Raw genomic sequence first — 24196 nt, 5'->3', positions numbered from 1 at the left:
ATGCGCAATTCATGTTTATGGAAAGATTTCACCGTATGAAGGGTCAAAAAATAATCTGGATCTTGTTTCAAAACTTTTTTGCGCTTTTTTTTTAAAAAAGTCGGGTATTTAGAATTCGATTTCTCACGAACTATTCACCCAACTTCGCTCAAATTTCGTATTTTGCTATGCAAAATCAAATACTTTAAAATCTTGTTAAAAATTGTAAGCTTTAAAATTCTTTTTTTTTTTTACCTTCTATTTAATTAAGTAATAAAATATAGTAAATTTTTGCTCAAATTTATTTCTTGCGTGAAATTCTCCTTAGATTAACGAATTTTATAAAAAAGTTTTATAATTTTTTAATTCTCTTAAAAATTTATCGAGATATTTCAAATACGCAAAAAGTAAAATTAACATAAGGAGGTTCTAAATTTGATCGCTCTCTTTAACTAAACAAAGGGGATCATATTTACCAGTTTGAGGTTACTATCTATAGTTTGATAATCAGAAATCCGAATCCGTTGAAAAAAGGGTATGTCTAATTCAGTGAAAGTATTTTTCTGTATTTGATTTCGTAACTTGAACTATTGTTTGCACTAATTAATTAGTATTTTTGAAATCAGCACCTCTAACAATTAAGAATGAGTCCTAAAACGTGAAAATCCGATCATTAAGTCAAAAGTTATTCAAAGCTGTCCATTTTTTTTCTTTTTTTGAGCACTGCAAACGTTTTTCATATTATTCTTACAAGGATTCTGAAAATACACACCAAGAATAGTCATTTCTGATCACTTTTTACAAATAATAGCATCAGCGATAAAAAAAAAAATGAATTCAAATTGAACAGTGTGGATGACCAAAATTATGAATATTTGTATACCTTGAAGAAAAATATGTCTAGATGAAACTATATCAAACCTTCTGACATCCCATTGATAATTACATGCTACATAACAATAACACTATATTAGGACAATAAAAAATTATTTAAGAATATTGAAAATTAGTGAAATGTTTAAAGATTATAATTAATTTTAACACACAAAACTTACCAGCAAAATGTGTTAAAAACATAAGAATAAAGAAACAGAATATATTTAGGATATTTACTACCTATTTTCTTTAGGATCTATCTACAAAATCTTCGAACTATCATTATGTTCACAACAATCAAAACAGTCATTCACTGTTTTGATAAACTTCATCACCCTTTCCTTTCTCTTTTTAATTAAACCTTTAATAATTATACGTCCCACGTGATCTGCTTCCTTTTTCGCTTGGTGAAAGAGTATTAGCATACAGTCAAGAACATTTTAAGCGAAATGAAAATTTTTGAGCACCATTATAAAAATTCTTTTATGCGTAAATAACTCCATGCAAAAGTAACGTTTAGTAGATATATTTTATTTCTTATTATTTCATTGTATCACAGTAAAAAAAATCAGTTAAGTAAATAATTTTTTACCTCATTTTAAATAAGGTAATTTTGCAAGGCAAAATAAGAAATTTTGGCGAAATCTGTCAAAGAACGCCTGATAAATCGAACTTTTAAAAAGTTATATAAGAAAAAAGTTGATTTCTCAGATACGATTTCGAATTATTTTTCCTATGAATTTTCTTATGTAAAATTATTCGCCAAAATTATGGGAAAAAATTTATTTCGAACAATTAAATTTTTTTTTATTTATTATTAAATAAAATAATAAGTATTAACTAATAGTTATTTTTTGCATCAAATTATCTTTGGAAAAACTAATTTTGTAATTCAACGCAAAAATGTTTTTAATTCGCTTAAAAAATTCTCTAGATATGGAGAAAGACACAAAATGTAAAATTAACATTAAGGGGTTCATACTTTGGATCGCTCTCCTGACCACACTAAAGGGACCATATTGCCCAGATTGCATCTACCCCCTATATTTTGTTAGTCAAAAATGCAAAAATGCCGTCGAAAGAAGGTATGTTTATTCAGAGAAAATAAATTGTTTTTTTCGCCTGATTTCGTTATTTTAAATATAATTTGCACTTATTATTAGCATGTTTAATGTAACTCTCTCGAACTATTAATAGAACGTGAAGATCGATTTTTAGATCAAAAGTTATTCAGTGAGGTTCATTTATTTATTTATTTTTTCTTTTTCCCACTGTATACAAGCATTATTTCTGTCAATTTATTATATGCATTGTACAATAGTGTACAGTTTTTAGTTTTGTTTGCTAAGCGCTTAATTTAACAGCATTAGCTTATGATAAATGAGTCACAAAATGTACTCACTGATTCTAAACAGGAATTTTATTGAACTATATTTTATGAGCCATTGGTATATCCTTCAAAGGAAACGTTCAACTTATAAAAGCATTTTTCTTTTTCAGTTGATGCTTCCGGGATAGATACGTTTTAGCACTGTTTACAAACAACATAAGTCATTTCTCTGAAATAGCATCTTTTGTAGTGGTACAAATCAAATGTTTGCATGGTAAAACATCCATTCCATCATAGCCTGACTACCGAATTACATTGCTTATTAATGTGTATCACGATTTTACATAAGAATAAATAAGTCATGTAAATAGGATAAAGATTAGCCCTTAATTGAATCTAGATTAGAAATTTTTTTTTTTGAATCTAGGTTTATTTTTGACGCCGTTGCTTATAAACGCACGATGACGTTGAATTATCCATACAAAAGTACAGAAAAAAACACCAAAAGACCCTTCTTTTTCCCCCATTCCATATGGCCTGTATGGTTTGTAAAAATAAGGGAAAAATACTTCACTATCTTTTGAGCAAACCTAACTTTTCGAAATGAAGCAAAAGGTTAGGTTATTTATGCCTTCAAAATAATTAGAAACAGAAGAAGATTCGTATTCCTAAACTTTTCAAAAAAATTATTTTAAAAAAAGGCATGCTTCTTACAAGTTTTTATTAATTTGAAGTACGGTTCTTGAACAAAAGCTGGTAAGTGATTTCAAAACTTTTAATGTCGCTTTCATAGTAATTACAACAGGCAACTTCCGGAAAGAAAAGCAAAAGTGCTTTGGTAAAAAAAAAAGAATTTTTGATTTTTCGACGCACTCTTATATACACTCTTTTAAAAAGGTTTTAAAAATTTCACATCGATTATAATTACTTAAAAAATTTTGGAAAATATCTTAGTTGATATTGAAGACAAACTTCTAAAGCAATAGGGTCGCTGTAATTCAGGAAATATTTATGTCATTTTGAGTTTAAAAGGTTAGATTTCAATTTAAAAATTAATTTATATGCATGCGTATAGAAATGCAAACTACCAATCGCGGCAATTAGACGTATACTAGATTCGTATACTGCTCTCGGATGATTTTTTTTAATTAATTGAATTCCGTTTAAATTGAATGTTTATTAATTAACATTTGCCATTCATTATTCAATTTTTTTTTAATCCTTTTAGATAGAATTTCAATTAGAGAAATATATATTGACAGTTTCATTATAACTTTTTGATTAAATACAGAAGTTTTAAATTGAATTTTTTTCCACTCATTTCTCAAATTCAGAAACTTATTAAAAATGAATAAAACATTTTCGAACCAATTTATTTGTTCAAGGATTTAAAAAAAAATAAAGCATCGGAATGAATGTTTGTCAAAGTTTAGCAGGGAGCCTCCCAAAATAATTACTTTTTCAATCTAAAAAGAAAAATATTAATAATTCTGTAAATGAGATTAAGATTTTTTACATCAATTTAGGATGTTTGTTATCGTTTTACAACAAAGGAAATTACCATTCATTTTACTTTGTGTATAAGTACGCACCTCTTTGGATGAAGCTTCCGAAATTTAAGAATGCCTGGATTTGTTGATGGAAAAAATTTCAGAATGAAAAATCTATTGTAAGTTAGTAGAAAACTTTATATGAACTGAATGTTTTTTCACCATTCGCTTAGTGCTGACATCTAGTGGGAATGTTTGTCAGAATTGTTGCGAAGAACAGCACCTTTTCTATATCTAAAGTTTTGAAGAATAAGGAAATCATTGAAATGTGTGGAAACAGTTCATTTGATGCTAGGAAAGACAAAAAGTGGTTTATAATTCTATTTGCTTTTTTTTCTAATTCATTACGATCTTGTGAAATTGGGCGAACTGTAAAATGTATTTTATTAACTCCATAAAAGCAGTATGCAACTCTTTTTTCGATTTGTAAAAAAATAAAACATTTTTTTTATAACATGAATTCAGACAAAAATAATCAAGTTTATACAAAAATACACGTACATTTATTTAACATTACTGTCCTAATAGGGTTTTTTATTCTTTTTTTTTGCATCTTATTAAAAAAATGCGTTACTTTAACCATTTTTTTCTTCATTATAAAAAAGTCCACGGATTAAAAATTAGTATAAGATATATTTAGAGAATATCAAATACTATCAACAAGTCTTATTGAATATCAAATGGTCAATTTCTGAAATTTAAAAGATTTTAGAGCGCATTAAAAAATTTTCACAATTCCTCATTTTATTCGATATTTGTTTGCCAGTAAACATAAACTCTTCACTAACAGTTAAACTTAAGCAAATAAACAAAAAAATAATTGAAAAATGAATTTTTTGTTAAATATTTATTACAACTATTTTAAATGCAATCAAATTATTTTTAACATATTTAATACCTTTGTTCAAAAACTAAATATGATACAAATGAATAGTTGAACCACAAACGTGTATTTATATACCCTTTTCTTCATGTATAAATAATAAAAATACATACATACATAAAATATGTAAAAATACAAGTAACTGCATTATACTCTGCAATTCAGTCTAAACAAAACAAACACTTTTCATGAATTTGCGATGCAATTTATTTTCAAAAATATATATTTTCAGTAACTATAACGCATTTTGGTATAAAATAAGCAAATGTTTGTAATTAATAAACGTTAAATGAACTAAATACCTCATTCCCATTTATTTTTTACTCCTCAAAAGTGAAATAATTTGTAAAAAAAAAATCGAAATGAAATGATTTGCATTAAAACGTCAGAAAAATTAGGTAATTAGGAGAATGAAAATGAATAATTTAAAAATAGAAATAATAGGTACATATTGTCATTAATTACTTCAATTGTTTTTTATCAATCAATTTTCCGAGCCCTACAGGAACTAATAAAAGAAATTTGCTTACACGGAACCTTTCCAAAATTCCTGCTAATAACGTATTTAGGTTATTCTCAAAATTATAATTAATATTAAAAATAACTGGAAAAAAAAGATATAAATGTTCAGAAAATAATTTTTTTTAAATTTACTATCATTATAATTTTTTTTACACACTCAGTGGATGCGTAGTATTTTATTTTAAAATTTTAAAATAACCTAAACTGCTGTTAATTTTTATTTTAAGACAGCTTAAAAAGTATTAGTATAAAATAATATTTACCTTCACTAATTTACTTTTAGAATTCCATTCTCAAATTCTTTTTTTTTTAACTTCATATGCTTCTTTTTCTTTAATTTTACATAAAAATTTATTTTATAAAAAATTATTCTTTTTCACAGAATTTTATATTGCACTGAAGTTATTTACAAAAGTAATAATTTGATAATTGTTTGGTATTTAAATTATTGTCATTTGAATAAAATTTTTATTATTTGTGATACATTTTTGCAAAAATTAGCATCAAGATGTCCGGTATTAGCAATAAAATTCACATAAGAGAAATGATGATAAATGAATATATCCCATATGGATCTTGGACTTGATGATGAATTAATGAAGTGAGAATCGAATCTTGGTCATAAATATGAAGTAATGTATCTTGTGTAAGCTTATGGTCAGGATGATAAAGAAGCAACTGGTTGTAAATGTCCATTATAAATTGTATGAATTTTTGTTGAATACTTTTCCTTCATTTCTACCTAAAAAAAAATAAAGAAAAATTCCCAAATTTTATATATGCAATATTTTACATAAATTATTTATTTTGTTCGTATTGAGTTCATATGAGAAAAAACATACATTAATTTAATGTGTAAGAAAAGAATAAAAAAAGGAAACTATAATAATGCATTAAATTAATTTATTTCCATTTGGTTACCAATCTTTTCTGCATTTTCATTTAAATTATTTCAAAATTACAAGCATATTTCTAATAAAAAATGAGATAAAACATGTAAACACATAAGTCATAATATTTGCTACAAAAGTTACATAAAATAAAAGAAAACAATATTAACAAAATAACAATTAGAAAAATAACAAAGAAAAAATATAATAATAAATAAAAGAAGGTTAAAAATGTCTTAGTGTTAAACAAAATATTAAAAATAAATAACACAATTTTTTTATAAATAGAAATTTAGGAAATATACTAATTTTTCTTTATATGGAAAATACTACAAAATTTCATTCTTGAAAAGGATTTTGTAATAATTTTGTTGAAATTTGAAATTATAAAAATCATCATTTTCTGCTTATTTAAAAATCTTAAATCAAGAAAATAAAAACCTTCAAGGTATTATTGGATTTTAAATATATTAAGCATTATATATTAAAGAATATATTAAGATTTCGTAAAAAAAATATTAATATGCAGAAAGTAAAGTTAGGCTGTGAAAGGTTAACTTGTATTACTTCTAAATGCTTGTTATCTTCCTTTGGTGACACTTTCATGGTTTTAAAATACAGCTTTCGGACAAAGGGGCTAAAATACTCAGGGCTAACATCTGTTGGTTCTATAAATAAATCTGAAAAAAAAATTTATTTTAGTGCCATTACTTGAAATCTAGAGATGTCGTATTTAGTTTTAAAGCCTAAGGACAATTGCAACTTTCCAGAACAAATCTTTTTTTTTTTTTTTTTTTTTTTCTGAAACTGCGTGTAAAAATATGTTTAAATGATTTTTCAAAAATTAAAAGTTATTGAGGATATGGAGTTATATTAAGTGCATCGTTTTAAAATCTATAAACATTTTTTGCATTTTTCAGCTTGGTAACATCGATATCCCAGGAACTTTTTTAAAGTTATATTTTTTTACTATATGTTTATAGGAAATCGAATTCTCCGATATGAAATTTATAAAGAATTTCGTTATTAAAATCGACTTACGATAAAATATATATTGTTGTTACTTATGCCACTAGCTAATAAGCTAATAGTCCCGCAGTGGACTGATCGTTAAGACACGGTTCCCATCAGATCACCGAAGTCAAGCATCACTGGCTGCGGTCAGTGTGCGGGTGGGTGACCACTTGGATCAGTCTGCGTAGGAACCGAGGGTGTGCGGTATTGGTCCTCGTTAAACTGTACTACCGTAAAGTGCTCGACTTCGCTTGCAGGTCGTCGGGCTACCGAAGCGGGGGTGTCATCCCCTCTGCAGAGGATCAAAATTGTGATGGCATGTCTTCGGATCATCCTCAGGGATGCTTCCCAGACCGTCGCCAATAGCCCATTGTGCTGCTCTAGTGCGACGTAAATGAACAAAAACAGCTGATAAGCAGGCCTGCTTGTAATCAAATCAATTTTAAAGGTAGAGGGTGAGTTTATCGTTTTTTCAGAAGCGCCATCTATGGCCAAGAATACGACATCAGCCACACACACGTCACAGCCCGTTTAATAGGAAGGACGCAATTATACTCCATCCATTCATCCATAGATCGTAATTTTGACGTGAAATAGAGAATGATAAATCTCCAATTCAGTACCCCAAAAGGTATTGATCGAATATGTGAATTTGGAGGACTTTGTGACCCTGACAGATTTAATATGCAACAGTCACCATTTAACACACGGGGATTATCGGGCCGGTCGGATTTGAACTCCCATTTTCACGAACACGAATCCAACCAGGCAAATAAATTCTCAGTCTAATATAAAATATATATTATCTAAATGAGTATCTCTAAGAGGGATTTCCTAGAAGACGTTTTTCGAATTACAAGATTTTATTAAAAGATTTAAAGATTAAAAGAAACTCCTTATAGGACCGCTTTAACTCTTGTAAAGTTCAAATTTCTAGAACTCATTTTCAGGCATAATTATAGGAATTAAAAAATTTTCAGCTTTTATCTAAAACTTTTTATAAAGGTTAAGGCCATAAAAATATTACTTGCGTAAATATAATGCATCTCCGATCTTTTAAATAAAGTTTAATATGAAACAAAAAGAAACATCAATATTTGTTTACTACAATAAGGAAGAGAACTACAACTGGGAACAACATTTAACTAATTTAGACGGCAGCAACAAATGCGTTCATGGGTTTAAAAGAAAAATAATTATACTTCTAAGTAAAAAGAAAAAAAACTACACTTCTCAATCATGGATTTTTTAAAACTTCGTTCTTTATTTAATTTGATTCAGCGTAAAAATGTTCATAAAAAATTGTATTTCTTATGAATTACACATACTAAAACTTTCTTAACTTATTGTTTTTAGGGTCATTTTATTCAGCTTAAGAAAGAATATATCTTCTCTAAAGAATATATCTAACAGCCTTTTAGTTCCTGTCTTTGCCTTCCTCCTCTTCTAACGTCCAAAATGTCCTTCCCAAAATCCAAAATGACAGTTAGCAAATCAAAGATATATTCATATTATAAATTCGTGTATTTACTTATTGTATTACGTGAACATTAAACTTCCATACCAACTTTAACCCACAACTTGAATATTTATATCTTTACAAACATCTACGATGATCAAAAGGATAAAACGGTTTATGTCAATAAAAACTGAGTTTCAAAGTTTGAGATATTACAGGAGCAAGCATTCGACAGAAATCAGGGAAATAAATGAATACGAATGTCACAGATGATTTTTACATCCCCTAAAAAGGAGACTTTCAAAATAAGATTTACAATTTTTGATACTGAAAAAGAATTAGAATTTGTAAATCGGGTTGCACCAGAACGATTTTTTTCTCAAAATCCCCGCTCAATCAATACTTCCTTACTAGTACTGCCTTACTTACTGCTTTCCACTTCACTTTTCTTCGCTCTTCTTGTCTGAGCAGAAACCGTTTTCCCCCCTGAACTGCTCATCTTTACTGAGTAATAACTGTCGGGGAGTGATTTTCTAGAAGTAACTGATCTAGAAGTAACTTAGAGTAAATGATTTCACATTTTTATTAATTTGTCAAATATTATGAATTCTCAAAGTGCAAGAGATGGCGATCCAATTGTCATTTTTTTTTAAATGGACACAACCGTTTTTTCCTTTTAATCTTCATTATTTTTTTAAAATCAGATGGGGAAAGATTTATGATTGACATACTTATCACAAAGCTCGCAATGTAACCAACTATAACGACTGCCATTGCACCAATCATAGAAAACCACAAAAAAGACATCTTATATGCTGGAAAGATGTACCTTGAAAAAATTAAAATATATTGAGAATTATTTATCAGCAAAAATATTTACATTTGGAGGAAAAATATACATGATTAAAACAAACTCTTAAAAATCTTCGGCCCTTTTTATGTTCAAATATATGACCACAATATATGACCACATTAGATGAAAATCAGTGTTAAATACAATCTCATACACTCGCCAACTCGTTATCAAATGTAAACAATCAAGGACAATATACAAAGCACGCAAACATTGGAGTTTTCGAAAGCGAAAAAAATTACGCCTCCTTATTGCTTAATTTTATTATTATATTTCCGTATAATTTATAGATTATAGAACGAAACATGACTTGACGCTTTATAATTCTATTTTCTGAACAAAAAAGCAATAAAATGGTAATTTCTTTTTAACCGATCTGATGTCTTTCTCATTACACCAAAAAGAAACTCGGAATAACTTTTCTTTTCTTTAATACGATTTATCTTTATTTTTCGTTGTAATTTAATTAAAGTAATAAAAAAAAACTATTGCTTTTATTCATATATATTCTTGCAATTTTTTTTAAATATTTTACTAGTCTTATATTTTTTTAATTCTTCAATAATTCATTGAAGAATTAAAAAATTCTAACAATTTAATTTTTATAATACAAAAGAGCTGTATTTTCAAAATTCGGAAACGATGAAATACTAAAATGCATATTTCATAATTTCTAAGGTAATGATCAATACTAACCTATTGTTTCCAAAAAAGGAAGAATCAATCAAAAGTTTTTTGAAAAACTATTTCCCCGAAATAATGTTTTTGCTAAAAAATCCTTTCGCAATTACGTATGCAACATGTCATTTAATTCCCTCGTGTCTTTTGGTAATTAATGCAAAATGGAGAAAAAATAATGAATTTCTGATAACATTTCTTTAGAATAGTGATTCATTAAAATTAAAAAGAGTTTTAGTTTTAAAGTTGTTTCACAGTATATTTACCTTTATTCATTATATTTACCTTTTACATCATATTTATTCATTATATTTACCTTTATTCGTTTTGAAGTATTATTTTACAGTAGACAAAATAAATATGGTAGTTTTTACTTAAAAATATCTGCGTTTCAACAGTAAATATTAAAATAACAAAGTTTTTAATATTACAACATTGCATTTCTTGTTGTTTTGAATATTTTTAATACGTGCAATTTTTCAAAATAAATTCAAGCACATTTAGGTACACTAAGAAAGCATATTTTTCATTCTAAAAGAAAAGAAAATTTGATCTAAAGTCAAATTTTGTTTGGTGCGGCTTCTTTGGAGTAGTGTAAGAGAACATTCTATAGCGGCTAATCGGCTTTTATAGTGGTTAGGGAGCTGACCATAAGGCAGAAAGGTCCCGAGTTCCCGGATAAGTCATATATGTCCCTTACTTCTCTTCTCTGTACTAGCTGACCTTCTGACTGAGGGAGCAATATTGGCTCACTTAATGTGGTGTCCATGACAGAGTGGTCAACAAATTTGCCTTTTTGATACCCGAATGACGTAAGTCAATATCCGTGTGGGTATCAGAAAGAAGTATTCTAGGGGTTTAACTGCACCAGTAGATATCTTTAGGTTTTGCATAATGGAACACCAGTTTGGTAAAAGTAGTTGTCTCCCTTTTTGGCGTTGAGATACACGGAAATTTTTCACATTATGCGAATAGGTTTAATATGGTCTAAGAAAACAAATAAAAACAGAGAAAAAAACTCAATTTGGAAAAAGAGATACTTGTTTAATTTTTTCTTGTTTTATTACAGTTTTGTCAATTATTATGTATAGATAGATTAACTAAGTTGCTTAAGATTTTTATTGAACGTTAGAGTGACTATTTAGGTTTATCAATGTGAAAGAGATTTATCCAGAAGCTAAAAATTCCTAAACATTTTGTTTTGATTCATAAACATTTGGCTGTTATAAGATGCAGCTCTTTAAGAGTCCGTTGAATTTAGCAGCATATTTAGTACTTTTCCTTCTTGTTCTTGGTAGTTCTGAAACTTTCTTTGAGACTACCTCTGAGTATGATTGAGTCCAGGCTAGAGCATTCTGTTACATATTCTATGAATGCGAAATATGTTACTCGTGTTTTTTTTGTAAATCTCACGTTACTGGAGTATTTTTAAATGCACTGACTTCATCAAGATTTAGGTAGGCAATTTTTCTCTGTAAAGAAATCGAACTTTAATCTTGTTTCAATCAAGTTCAATCGCAATTGACAAAAAATAAGTTCGTGTCCAATTTCGTGAAGTTAGAGAAAGGGTAAATTTGCATGGAAAAAACCGTAAAAATGGTTCATCTGGTTAATGACGACATTTTGCTAAAAATTACGCAGTCATGCAGTGATTATTTGGGAAACTTTCGCGTTTTTCCCATTTTCTGTTGATTTTTAGCACATTCTACAGGGCCTTAGACATAGGTTAAACTTTTACACTCCCTATTAATATTTAAACAATTTTCAACAACATTAAATTAAAATGTCATATTTAACATTTATTTTATAACTATTCATTTCATATACATTTTATTCTATTAACATGTGCATTCAAATTTAATTTATGTCATTGTCATTTCTTTAAATAAATACGAATAATAAATACGATATAAATTTTCCTACCTTCGAAAGCGTAAGCTTAAATATCATCAGCCTAGAAACCTAGGATGGCTGTAAACCTAACCAATAATAATATCTAAGTGTAACCGCTGAATTATCATTGATATTCAGCAATTTTATTATAAAGATTTTGAGTTTCAGCCATTGTCATGAAGAATAATATTTATAAAATCTACAAATGTAATACCTTTCTTCTTCTTCCAATAGACTAAGAGCTTCTACATTATTGCTGATATTTAAATTCAATAAACTGTTCTGGGTATAAGATATATTTGGAATCAAAGTTGTATTCATGTATGGACACCCTTCTGTGCTTTGAACCAGCTTTGGTACTTTTGCTTGATTGGCGTATGATCCAAATCCAAGCCACGCATTCACAGTAAATCCAACAAGCATTCCTAATAGAGTTCCCTAAAAATAATTGAAATTGTTAAATATATAAATAAAAACAATTATATTTTCGTTAATTGAAAGCTAGATAGCTGAATATTAAATTTATACCCATGATATTTAACTAGAAATAAGGTATGAGCTGAGTGCTACACGTTACACATCACCAGACCATATGAACACCTACCCCCTTTTTTATTGCTCTGTCTTTTAGCGGCAATGGTAGGAATGCCACGTAATTTTGAACACGGTCAGAAGACGTGGACAACTTCTGATCTTGTCTTCAAACTACATCAACACATATACATTATATTTTCGTTAATTGAAAGCGAGATAACTGAATATTAAATATATACCCATGATATTTAACTAGAAATAAGGTATGAGCTGAGTGCTACACGTTACACATCACCAGACCATATGGCCGAACACCTACCTCCTTTTTTATTGCTCTGTCCATAAGCGGCAATGGTAGGAATGCCACGTAATTTTGTACACGGTCAGAAGACGTGGACAACTTCTGATCTTGTTTTCAAACTACATCAAGACATATACATTATATTTTCGTTAATTGAAAGCGAGATAACTGAATATTAAATATATACCCATGATATTTAACTAGAAATAAGGTATGAGCTGAGTGCTACACGTTACACATCACCAGACCATATGGCCGAACACCAACCTCCTTTTTTATTGCTCTGTCCATTAGCGGCAATGGTAGGAATGCCACGTAATTTTGAACACGGTCAGAAGACGTGGACAACTTCTGATCTTGTCTTCAAACTACATCAACACATATACATTATATTTTCGTTAATTGAAAGCGAGATAACTGAATATTAAATATATACCCATGATATTTAACTTGAAATAAGGTATGTGCTGAGTGCTACACGTTACACACACCAGACCATTTGGCCGAACACCTACCCCCTTTTTTATTGCTCTGTCCTTTAGAGGCAATAGTAGGAATGCCACGTAATTTTGAACCCGGTCAGAAGACGTGGACAACGCCTGATCTTCTCTTCAAACTACATCAACACAACCAATGAGAATACTTTTACACAGGTCGGTTGTTTAATACACTATCTGACCATTAATGACCGGACACCCCTCATTTCGGATACATGAGGTGCTAGTATCAAGTCAGTAGGGCGTAGAGCCGCTACGCGCCCAAATCGCAGCTTTAACCCTTCTAGGAAGGCTATCCACTAGGTGTTGGTACACGGCGGACTATAACGACTTCCTCTCTACCAGTGCATTAAGTGACGCCTTTATCGATTATGCGGCCAGGTCATACTCTATGTGCCTCATAATTGAGAGACTGTTTAAAAAATTCATTTATTTATTTTAACTGTTATTTATAATGGCAAGAATAAAAGACAACTATATCAACAAATATTGAGAACCATATATGGAAGAAACATGGAGAAGAACAATCATAGAGAACAAGAAATGCAGTATTAGCGATAATCTATGAATCAAAAAGGCCCCTGGCTTCCCAGTAGAGGCCCATGAGGGTACTTTTATCTAAATCTCGACATAGGATAAGATGGGCGCCATCCATAGCCTATCCCAGCTTATTGAGACTGCAGATAGGATTTGTAACTATACGAAACGGTGTAAGTATATCGAGAAACAATCATAGTCAGTGACAAACATAAACCTGGCCGCAATTTTTTTGTCTTGGTCATTTTAAGACGGCAGATAATTTGTCTTTATAAGACTTTTAAATTGTTCCAACAGAAAGGTTCTTTTCAAACTCCTCAGATACGGTACTTTTATTAATCTTTTTTTTTCTGGTTCAAAAGATACGCTGGAAAGAAATGTTTGTAGAGTGAAGGCCAGTGAATCAACAATCTTATTGCCATGGATTCAACATTTTCTAGGGATCCACTAAGCTTTGCAACAGTCTCAGACATTCAGGAACCACTAGGGACTTGAAGTTGACATCAGAGATTGCAATGTGGGCTGAGAATCACTAAGTATGACAGCTTTGGAGAAAATAGTTAAGTTGCAAGTCAGCTAAGAAAGAGCAATTCTATCGCCAGCAATTATCCATTACATCAGCTGAGTTTGCCAATGAAAAAAAATAGAGACACTTGACCCTCTCTCCGGCGTTGGGTCCCCTTAATCGTCCTTTTTTAAATTAGAGACTAACTGAAGGAAATAAAAATTTTCAGTTCACTGTATTCTTCCAAAAAGATTACATAGTTTTAGTTTCATCAAGTTTCAAATGCAAAGATATCTTTGAAAAATGGGGTTACCGACAAAACAAACCTATAAAACAAACCTATAAAACAATGTTCTCCACCAGAAGATTCAAACAGAACAGAAATATTTGCACAGGTGTTGTACCCTTTGCATGGGTTAAAAAGAGCAATAATAGAAACTTAAGCAACATTTATCTTTGTGTATAAATATTGAATTGTTTTTTATGAAAGCAATAAAGAAAAAAAGGTATAATAGGTTTGTTTCAAACGAACTTACTTTTTCATTGGCTGTCTTGCTGAACATACCCAGCATGTAAATACCTAAGACGGGTCCACCAACCATCCCGAACATAATATTGGACGCTTCTAACACTCCTCTGAAGTTTGCAACTATAAAAGTCAGTAAAAGACACAGTCCTCCATAGCCAACAGCTGTTGAGGAAAAATTGAAAATCACCATATATGCTTATAGTTAATGACCAATATGCACGTAGAATATTAGAGAATAGGATTAAAATAAAGGTACATTATTTCAGAAAAGATTAAAAAAACAGTAAAACAAATTATTAGATAACCGGGTAAAATGACGACAAAACAAAAATGAATGCGGAATATTAAGGAATGGAATAAGGAAAAGTCCAAAAGCATTAAAATGCATGCAGGACATTAAGAAATAGAATAAAGAGAACAATGAGACTATTGAAATTCGCACAGAATGTTGGAGTACAAAATGGAAAAGATAATACAATAATTATACATGCAGAATAATAGAGAGCCATATAAAGGTAAGAATAAAACCGATAAAAGGAAAGAATATGATTGAAAAAATGATCGGATGATTAAAATGCATGAATATTATGTAGAAAGAGAATAAAAAGATCAATGAAAAGATGAAATTATTAGGGTATTGGGTAAAAAGCACGACCGAATGATTAAAATGCATGCAGAATATTAATGAATAAAAAAAAGAGAACGACTGAAAAGCATTAAAATACATGCATGATATTTAAAAATAAAGAGAATGAAAATTGCGTTAAAAATAAAATAATGAAACTATTAAAATACATGCAGAATATTGAAGAGTAAAATAAGAACGATAATGCACTTAACATACATGCAGAATTTTAAAGAATCAAACAAAGGTAAATAGAAAACCTATAATGTGATTAAATTGCGAGCAGAATCTTAGGAATTTAAATGAAGAAAACGATACAACGATTGTAATGCATGCAGAATATTAAGGATCCAAATATGGTGAAACGATGAAAATCTAATATTATGCAGGGTCAACACTAAGCATTCGTCACCTCGCCAAATGCGAAAAAATCGTAAATTTGGCGAAAAAAGTGTGTGTGTTTCCCTAAGTATTGGAGAGTGGTTTATTTCACGTGAAAGAAAAATATTTTTAAAAATTTTTAAGATTTGCATTTGGCGAAATCTTTCAAAAATTGGAGAATACTTTTGGTATTAGGTTAATTTACTAGCTAATAATTTGAAATCCTTAACACGGGTCCTCATTATGGGATAAAATAAATAAAAAATCGCCAAGTGAAAGGTGGTTTTTGAGCTAGTTTCTCTTATAAAAATATTGTTATATCTAATATAAGATGATTAATTAAGATATTGAGTAAAAATATAGTTAATAACTAAAAATTTCTAAAATAATGCTATTTCTCACCAATGACTTTAGCCAGAAACGCAGCCCAAGATTCAGTTAAGCGTTTGCAAAAGCAGTATGGGCGAATGAAATCCTCCATTGTGACCGCTGTCAGAGAATTAACTGCAGATGAGATTGTACTGAGAGAAGCACTAAATACTCCAGCAATGCAGAGACCAGAAAGACCAGGTATGTGTGAGAACATTTTGATTATTGCATATGGCATCAGCTGCAAAGCAATGTATCATGCATTTTAGAACAGAAAACAAATAATTGTGTCTATGAAAAAAATCAATAATCAAACAAAAATCACATAAAATTTTATATCAATGATTTGTCTTACCAAGAAATGATCTCAGTAGCTGCTAAAAGCATAAAGTTTAAAAGAAAAAGATTGCCATCTAAAGATACATTGTAAAACACGGTTTCTAAAAATTGAGCATAAATGTTTCAGAATAGCTCTGAAGCAAATATTAGTCGAATTTAAAGACCTCCGGCATTCAAAATGGAAACAGCATATACTTATTTTTGAGCAAAATGCATGTGGAGAGAAAAAGGTGTAAGAGAAATGTTCGTTGGCTGCCAGCAAGATACGAACCAAAGTCGTCCGAAGAAACCGTCGTTCGTACAGCGTTGTTAGAGCAGAGTAAGGAATGCGCTACTCTGACCACCATAGTTGCATACCCTATCCCAGGGAGAATTACGAAGCTTTATATAGTGGTCATCGAAATGAAACATCATGACAAACTAATTTCTAATTCCGTCCCGCAGTGGACTGATCGTTAGGACACGATTCCCAGCAGATCACTGAAGTCAAGCATCACTGACTACGGTCAATGTGCGGATGGGTGACCACTTGGATTAGTCTGCGTAGGGACAGAGGGGGCGCGGTGTTGATTCTCGTTAAACTGTTCTACAGTAAAGTGCTCGACTATGCGTGCAGGTCGTCGGGCTTCCGAAGAAGAGGTGCCATCCCCTCTGCAGAGGATCAAAATTGTGATGGCATGTCTTCGGATCATCCTCAGGGATGTTTCCCAGACCGTCGCCAATAGCTCATTGTGCAGCTCTAACGCGACGTAAATGAACTACAACAACAACAAATTTCCAATTCCAATGGTACCATGGGTGGTAGTTTGAAAAATATGGTTCCAATTGCTTAGTCAGAAGATAGTTTTAATATTTCACTTTTTGCTTATTTCGCTATATAAAAAACTTTTATGCGAATGGAATGCATCTTATGACATGCCATTTCGGTGGCCACTATAAAGTTTCCCAACTCTCCCTTGGCTAGGGTGCACAGCTATGGTGGTTAAAACACCCTACTTCAAAGTTAGAGGGTCTTGTTTCGAATTAGCTTGTCACCATCTAGCATTTCTCCCTCCACAAGCATCTTACTAAAAAATGAGTACATGCTGTTACAATTAGAAATACATGGAATTTTCAGGTTTGGCCATTATTCGTTTCGGAGCTATTTTGACACATTTTTGCATCATTTTTTACAATTTTTTATTATAAATGATTTTTCTGAATTTCTTAGCATCATTCTTTGTCAATATAACAACATTTAGATAGGCTTACCTGATCTGGCGATTCCAATTTGGTATTTTCATTTAACATTGGATCACAGTCATGGTAAATGGAATAGATAACAACACCATCCAAAAATGTAAAAACATTGAAAAGTAGAATGAGAGGAAGACTGTAAAACAGTGCCCTAGAAATAAAATTATAATTGATTTTATTCCTAATAAATTTCATAACGTTTCGGGAAAAGAGGGATAAAATATAAAAAAGAAATAATCGCATACATTATTTTAAAATTAGTTCATTTTAGAGCTATTTAATTATATAGCATTTGATTTTCAATGTCAAAAAGAAAAATATTAAAGGACTAATTTAATCTATTTGTGAATGTATATAGAACTAATTCGAACAATACTATAAAATCATTAATGCAACTTTTCTTTACTCTATTACGAGGATCATAAAAGAAAAACAATGGAGAAAATATTATCACAGGAAATATTTTTAATATTGTTAAAATCAAAATACTTCATTTTAATATTATTTGAATAGCGTTGTTCTTAAAATTTAAAATTAAGTCCCTAGATGACTGCTGAAGTTCTTGAAATATGTAATCTATAAAATGAAATATTAGGTTAAAAAAAACTATTTGGTTTAATCGTCCTTGGGACAAAATCTTACTTGAAAAAAATCAAAGCAACAAAATATTGCGGTATAAAGATTATATTAAGAAACAATTGTGTGGCATATATACGAAAACTTGTTCTTGTCTTATTCGGGTATAAAATACTCTGGTATATAATACTCGGGTTATTCGGGTATGTTCGGGTCTTATTCGGGATTTTAAAACTGAAATTAGTTTTCCTCCAAAAGTTGCAGATTTTTTAATGACCTTTCTAGTAGTCTATTTTTTTTGTCTGAATGTCCAAATTTAAAAACGTTATATATTGGAAAGTCGCTAAATGTTGCAATAAACTTTTAGGGGAGCAGTCCCTATTATACTCTGTTCAGAAACACATGAAGAAACAGTTCATAATGGGGAAGCCTTGTGTATGCCTACATCTCCTATGCAAATTTAATCTTGATGATGTGCCATAACTCTTTAAGAAGTTTATTGCAATATTTTCCCAACTCCATGTTCTATATGTAACTGTAAAGTATGAAACGCCGGCATTGTATAGAATTTCTAGGCATTGCCGGATATTTTTAGGCAAGTAGGAAAATGTGAGAAGTATTACATACTTTCCCTATGCATTGTATAAAATGCCTAGGCATTCTATAGAATGTCAAATGCTATTTAGGCAAAGAATGAAATAAACGTCTTGATGAGGTTATTATGTAAATGATGTGCATGTTACTGTGAATGGCCGAAATCGGTGGTTGTTGACTTTCACCGGCGAATGTTGACAATCACATAGTCGCTTTGGTGAATGTCCGAAATATTTATTACATCCGATTTGATATTAATTTATTCATGGATATAATTACATTTATTCGATATTTTTATACTTACTGACTGTAGATTAGAAGAAACATCAGTGTTTGGAGTATCGGGCAAATGTATACCGGACAATGGCACTTGACCTTAAAAAACACCAGTGTCGAGTATACCGGGCAAATGTATACCGGGAAATAGTACTTAACTAGACCTTTGGTAAATGTCCGAAATATATACTAGGTCTAGTGCCACTGCCCGGTTTACATTTGCCCGGTATATCCTACACTGCTGTTTTTTTTAAGGTCAAGTGCCATTGCCCGGTATACATTCGCCCGATACTCCATACACTGATGTTTCTTCTAATCTATCGTCAGTAAGTATTAAAATATCGAATAAATGTAATCTATCGTCAGTAAGTAGTATAAAAATATCGAATAAACGTAATTATATCTACGAATAAATTAATATAAAATCGGATGACGTTTTGAATTTATCATTCTTGAATGACATTTTGACGAATCGGAGATGAATTTTATATTTTGCAGGTTCCTCATTTGGCATTCTATAGAATGCCTGGGCAATGTGTGAAATATAAATCATTTCATATCTTGCCGGCTAATTTTAGACATTCTATACAATGCCGGATTTCATACTTTGCCGGTAACATATATAAGCTATTTAATGGTGTACATTTCGTTAATAAATAAACAAAAAATATAATTTAATAAAAAACTAACACTTTGTAGCTTGGAGAAAGTAACAGTTTGCGGATTTGAAATCAATGATACGAAAGTATCTGAGATCAGTTAAAAACATTCTCAAGCGACAAAAAACAACAGAAAAATGACCTCCAGTGTTATAAATTAATGTATTATTTCATTCCTATATTGTAATGTTTTTCGTTGTTTCTAGAATTTCAAGCGTTCAAGTTTTCAAGTTTCAGGAATTTCAAGTTTTTTTATATTATTAAGTGTTATATTTAATATATATTATGTGATTTTTCAATTTATTGGCATTGTCATATGAGATACACTTTTTTAGTGAGTTAGCTTGCTTTAAATATGGATTACAATTAAAAGTCTTTTGTTGAGAACAAAATCTAAGGGAAGAAAACATACTTTTGTGCTCTTTTAAGATCTCCAACACTGAGCATCCTTTGTATCTGTGCTTGATTAGTCCCAAAAGTATGTAAACTGAAGAGAATGCCAGACAATATAGAATTCCAAAATGTATACCTTTCTGTCAGGTCCGCTGTTGTGCTACAAAATAAATGTTACGTTTTTCCAATTGTTTTTAAAATTTATTTGTGTTATTTCTTTTACATTACTTGCAATGATTAGATTTTTGATTATTGTAGTGAATAATAATTTTGAAACACGTTAAGCTACGCGATTGCACTAATATTTAAATGAATTGCCCAAATATTTAAATGAATTAGACGGAAAGCTTCATGGTTTTGAATTATTATAATTTAGGTGAAGTACTATTTTCCTTTAAATTATAAATTCATAAATTACCTCCAATTTAAAAAATTCTGGATCAAATTACGCTAAAAATCTGGTACTCAGGGTGCTGGTTTTTTTAACCGTAAAATACATCTTTACTGTAACATGTAATGGAGCAAAATATCTGATTTATTATGTTAATTATTATCTGATTTATTATATAAAATCTGATTTAATATACTTGCTTAAAGAGTATGATTTATTGTAATTATTACTGTAAAAATCACGGTATGATATTTCACGGTAAAAATGGTTTTATGGTTTGTACGGATGATGCACCAAAATTGCCGGCACTTGTTCCGGAATTTTTTAATAGTAAACGTGATGCAAAAACAATTTTAACTTATTTTTGTTATTACTTAATCAACAATTAATATTACTATTAATATATAGAATAAGCTCGTTTTCTGCTTTACTTCATCTCATAATTTTATGTTTTGCAATAATTGCAAGCTAAAGATCTTCCTCCTTATAGGATCTTATTCCATGATAATCCAGCAATTCATTCAAAAGTAGTCCAGAGAGTTTATTTATTGTAAGCTTTCTATTTTATAGTAAAATATTTTCTATACTTACTTAAAGAAAATTATTCTTCCTCCTTCATTTGCAATATTATACACTTCACTTATCCCCCCGACAGCTATTACCCCACTCACAACGACTGCCATGATAGTTATGTACATAAGTATCGCTTGAAAGACATCTGTCCACAGAACGGCTTTCAAACCACCCTGAAATCATAGATCATTTTTTTATAATAAAAGCTAATTCTTTTTTTTCAGTTTATTAATAAAAAAATATTATTTAGAACTCATTTCCTACAAATTTTTAAATCAATAATTTAGTTGAATAATTCATTGCAAAATATTAAAATATTTCGTGATAAGTTTTTAAAAAAATCATTGGGGTAAATAATGAATATTTTTTTAATTACGTGAAAATACAACAAACATTATTAACATATTAACATCAAATATTATACAACAAACATCAAATATTACTATATCACTTGGTCCCTCTTTCTATACTGTTCTAGATAACTGTAAATTTTAAAGGAAAAAAACATATTTTTCACAGAAAAAAAAACTGTTCAAAAAAATACAGATTTTTTTAAACATTTACACATTTACCTGTTTTACTTAGTGTCTTCTCATTAGAACAGGAACATTAGAAAATATGACAGTTTTACTTATTTATTCGAAAGCATTTTTATGCGAAATAATATTTTTTTTTATTTGTACTATTTTATAAACTACTATTTATATATTATTCTTGCAATTTGTTTTGCACATGAAATTCTTTCCTTATTAACAGAAGAAACGCTGAAGAAATAAAATGTCCATTTTAAAAATTTAATGCTTTTTTTAAATTACATGCCTATCAAAAAGCTCTCAAATATTTCCCCTTTAAAATTCACTAAGCATTATTATTACACGAGGAAAAATAAGAGTATTTTCAAAGTTACAAAGGTTTAAAATTTTATGTATTTAGGAACAATTTTAATAGAAAAAAATTCAAAATATTTTTATTTTTACTTATTTTATTTTTCCTTTAATTTTTTGGATAAATTTTGTTGTTATAATAATATGAAATAACTTACTAAAGAGCAATAAAATGTACAAACTACAGCAAGAGATATTACAGAGGTCCAGGTTGAAAGCCCAGTTACAGCATTTAGTGCTAAGGATGGAGCATACAATACAACGGCCATGTACAATATCTAAAATTAAAATCTTTTTAATATTAAACTCTTCAAACAATAAATAATACTAATTTAGAAGAATAAGTATTGATGGTAATTTCTGCTTTCCCAGGTAAGTACTAAAACAATTTATTTGGTTTCCTAGTTGTTGCGTGATTTTGTTCACTCGATAGGAAAACAGAATCCTATAGTTGAGATTGAAAAAGATTGAAGACAGGGAAACCTGTCAAGTTGACCTGCTTTGTCAATTACGGTAAAAAGTTATGGTAAATTATGGATCAAATTTCAAATTTTACAGTAAATTTAAATTTTACCGGACCATGCATTTCATCTAACCTGAACCGGTTTGTGAGTATACCATGTACTAAGCAATTGAGGACTTTAGTAAAAAATAGGTTTGTAAGTATAAAATAAACTTAAAAGTATTGTAAAGAATGAAATGTTGATCTTTATAACTGCATATATGTTCTTGTGAATTATGTTTTAAGCAAACATAACAACTGAATTTGTTATCAGCAAATAGTCCAAATTGACTTGCAAAGCAAAGTTGCAAGGGGTAACCTTACACAGAAAAATACTAATATATTCTTTTTGTTAGACCTTATAATATAATCAAAAAAGTGTCTGCTTGCTCTTCTAGTGTCAGCATTGTACTTTGGTCTGGCTTGAAATAATAAAAATATGTTATCATGCATCTATTTACAATGTATAATAACTTAATGTTTTATGCAAAGCTATAAAGTTTTGAAATACTCCAATGAAATATTATACAATGTTTTGAAAGATTCATTTGATTTGTTGAAAGTAATCCAAGCTACTCGACAGCGTCATAATAAGATTATAATAAGCAAATAAGTTTTATTTGCAAAATTATTCAACATTATAATCAACTTACAAGTTTAGAAAATAAAAACTTTAAATGACTTCCAGCTAAGGCTTTAGCTACCAAATATCAAAGATACAATATATTATGGCTAAAGGTAAAACATGACCGTGTTGTACCATGAACTAATTTTCGTAACTTAAAAAAATATGAAGTGTTTTAATTTATTAAGATTCATTACATTTATTAAAACTATCGCACTCTACTTGAAAGAGTCATTAAAAAGTAAGTTTTGATTGCATGAATATTCAAACTAAATCAACTTACAAGTTAAAAACGACGAAACTCAAAACGGCGGCCATGCAATGTCTTAACTACAAATTATCTAATGCACAACAGATAGTGGTCAAAAGTAAAGCACGACCGTGTCGTACCTTGGAAGGATTTTATTTACTTAAAAAATCTGAAGCTTTGGGCATAATTAGTGCGAGAAAAATTTATATAATAAACAATAATACAGTGTATTTCTGATAAAATTTAGAAAAGTATTTGAGTGATTACATTCCGAATAGGAAGAAAAATAAAATAAAAATGGAGGTACAGCACTTTCTCCAATTTAAAATAAATGTAGTAAATTTAAATTTGTTTACTCTCACTACATAATTTCAATTAGAAGGCTTAAATCATTTGAAACTAATGACTTGATATTTTTGAAATATTACTATTTGCTTTAAGAACACTTGTCGTTCATTCTGAATAAAAGCAACAAATACAATTTTTTTTAAACTTCATTTATGAAAATAATTAAGAATTTGAATGTCAATGTAAAATTATTTCCTGAAATAGGATTAACATTCATTAATTATCTAAAATAGTATTAAAATCCATTCATTAAAGAGTATTAAAATTCATTAATCATATTAATTTTGTTAAAATTAAGTATTCTTAATTTGAAAAATCTTATAAAAAGCATAAAACTGGTTCAAA

The 24196-nt window shown here is 29.4% G+C and overlaps 2 protein-coding genes across 4 annotated transcripts in view; both read right to left on the bottom strand.

Moving 5' to 3' along the window:
- Positions 1-3882, bottom strand: part of LOC107444075 (putative sodium-dependent multivitamin transporter) — a 29666-nt gene extending 25784 nt beyond the window's left edge. Inside the window, exon 1 of one of the 2 annotated variants that reach the window (XM_071178814.2) lies at positions 3778-3882. The gene's annotated coding sequence lies outside the window, so the exon portion shown is untranslated. Of the gene's footprint in view, positions 1-1095; positions 1189-3777 lie in introns of those variants that run through there. The other variant, XM_071178813.2, reaches the window with a different exon arrangement.
- A 673-nt stretch (positions 3883-4555) lies between these two features.
- LOC107444074 (putative sodium-dependent multivitamin transporter) overlaps positions 4556-24196 on the bottom strand; it is a 33609-nt gene continuing 13968 nt past the window's right edge. For both annotated transcript variants that reach the window (XM_016058148.4, XM_071178812.2), the window contains exons 4-13: positions 22285-22404; positions 21261-21415; positions 20298-20438; positions 17796-17931; positions 16239-16446; positions 14838-14992; positions 12142-12365; positions 9235-9332; positions 6598-6710; positions 4556-5882 (exon numbers count right to left, since the gene is read on the bottom strand). In XM_016058148.4, coding sequence (XP_015913634.1) covers positions 5799-5882; positions 6598-6710; positions 9235-9332; positions 12142-12365; positions 14838-14992; positions 16239-16446; positions 17796-17931; positions 20298-20438; positions 21261-21415; positions 22285-22404 — 1434 coding nt within the window. In that variant the 3' untranslated portion in view covers positions 4556-5798. The remainder of the gene's footprint in view (positions 5883-6597; positions 6711-9234; positions 9333-12141; positions 12366-14837; positions 14993-16238; positions 16447-17795; positions 17932-20297; positions 20439-21260; positions 21416-22284; positions 22405-24196) is intronic.

The sequence above is a fragment of the Parasteatoda tepidariorum genome, chromosome 6 (genome assembly GCF_982258835.1).
Source record: "Parasteatoda tepidariorum strain Cologne lab strain chromosome 6, Ptep-v5.0, whole genome shotgun sequence".
NCBI classification, from domain to species: Eukaryota; Metazoa; Arthropoda; class Arachnida; order Araneae; family Theridiidae; genus Parasteatoda; species Parasteatoda tepidariorum.
Note: the sequence above shows the minus strand (reverse complement) of the source record. Positions and strands in the feature narration are given on the sequence as shown.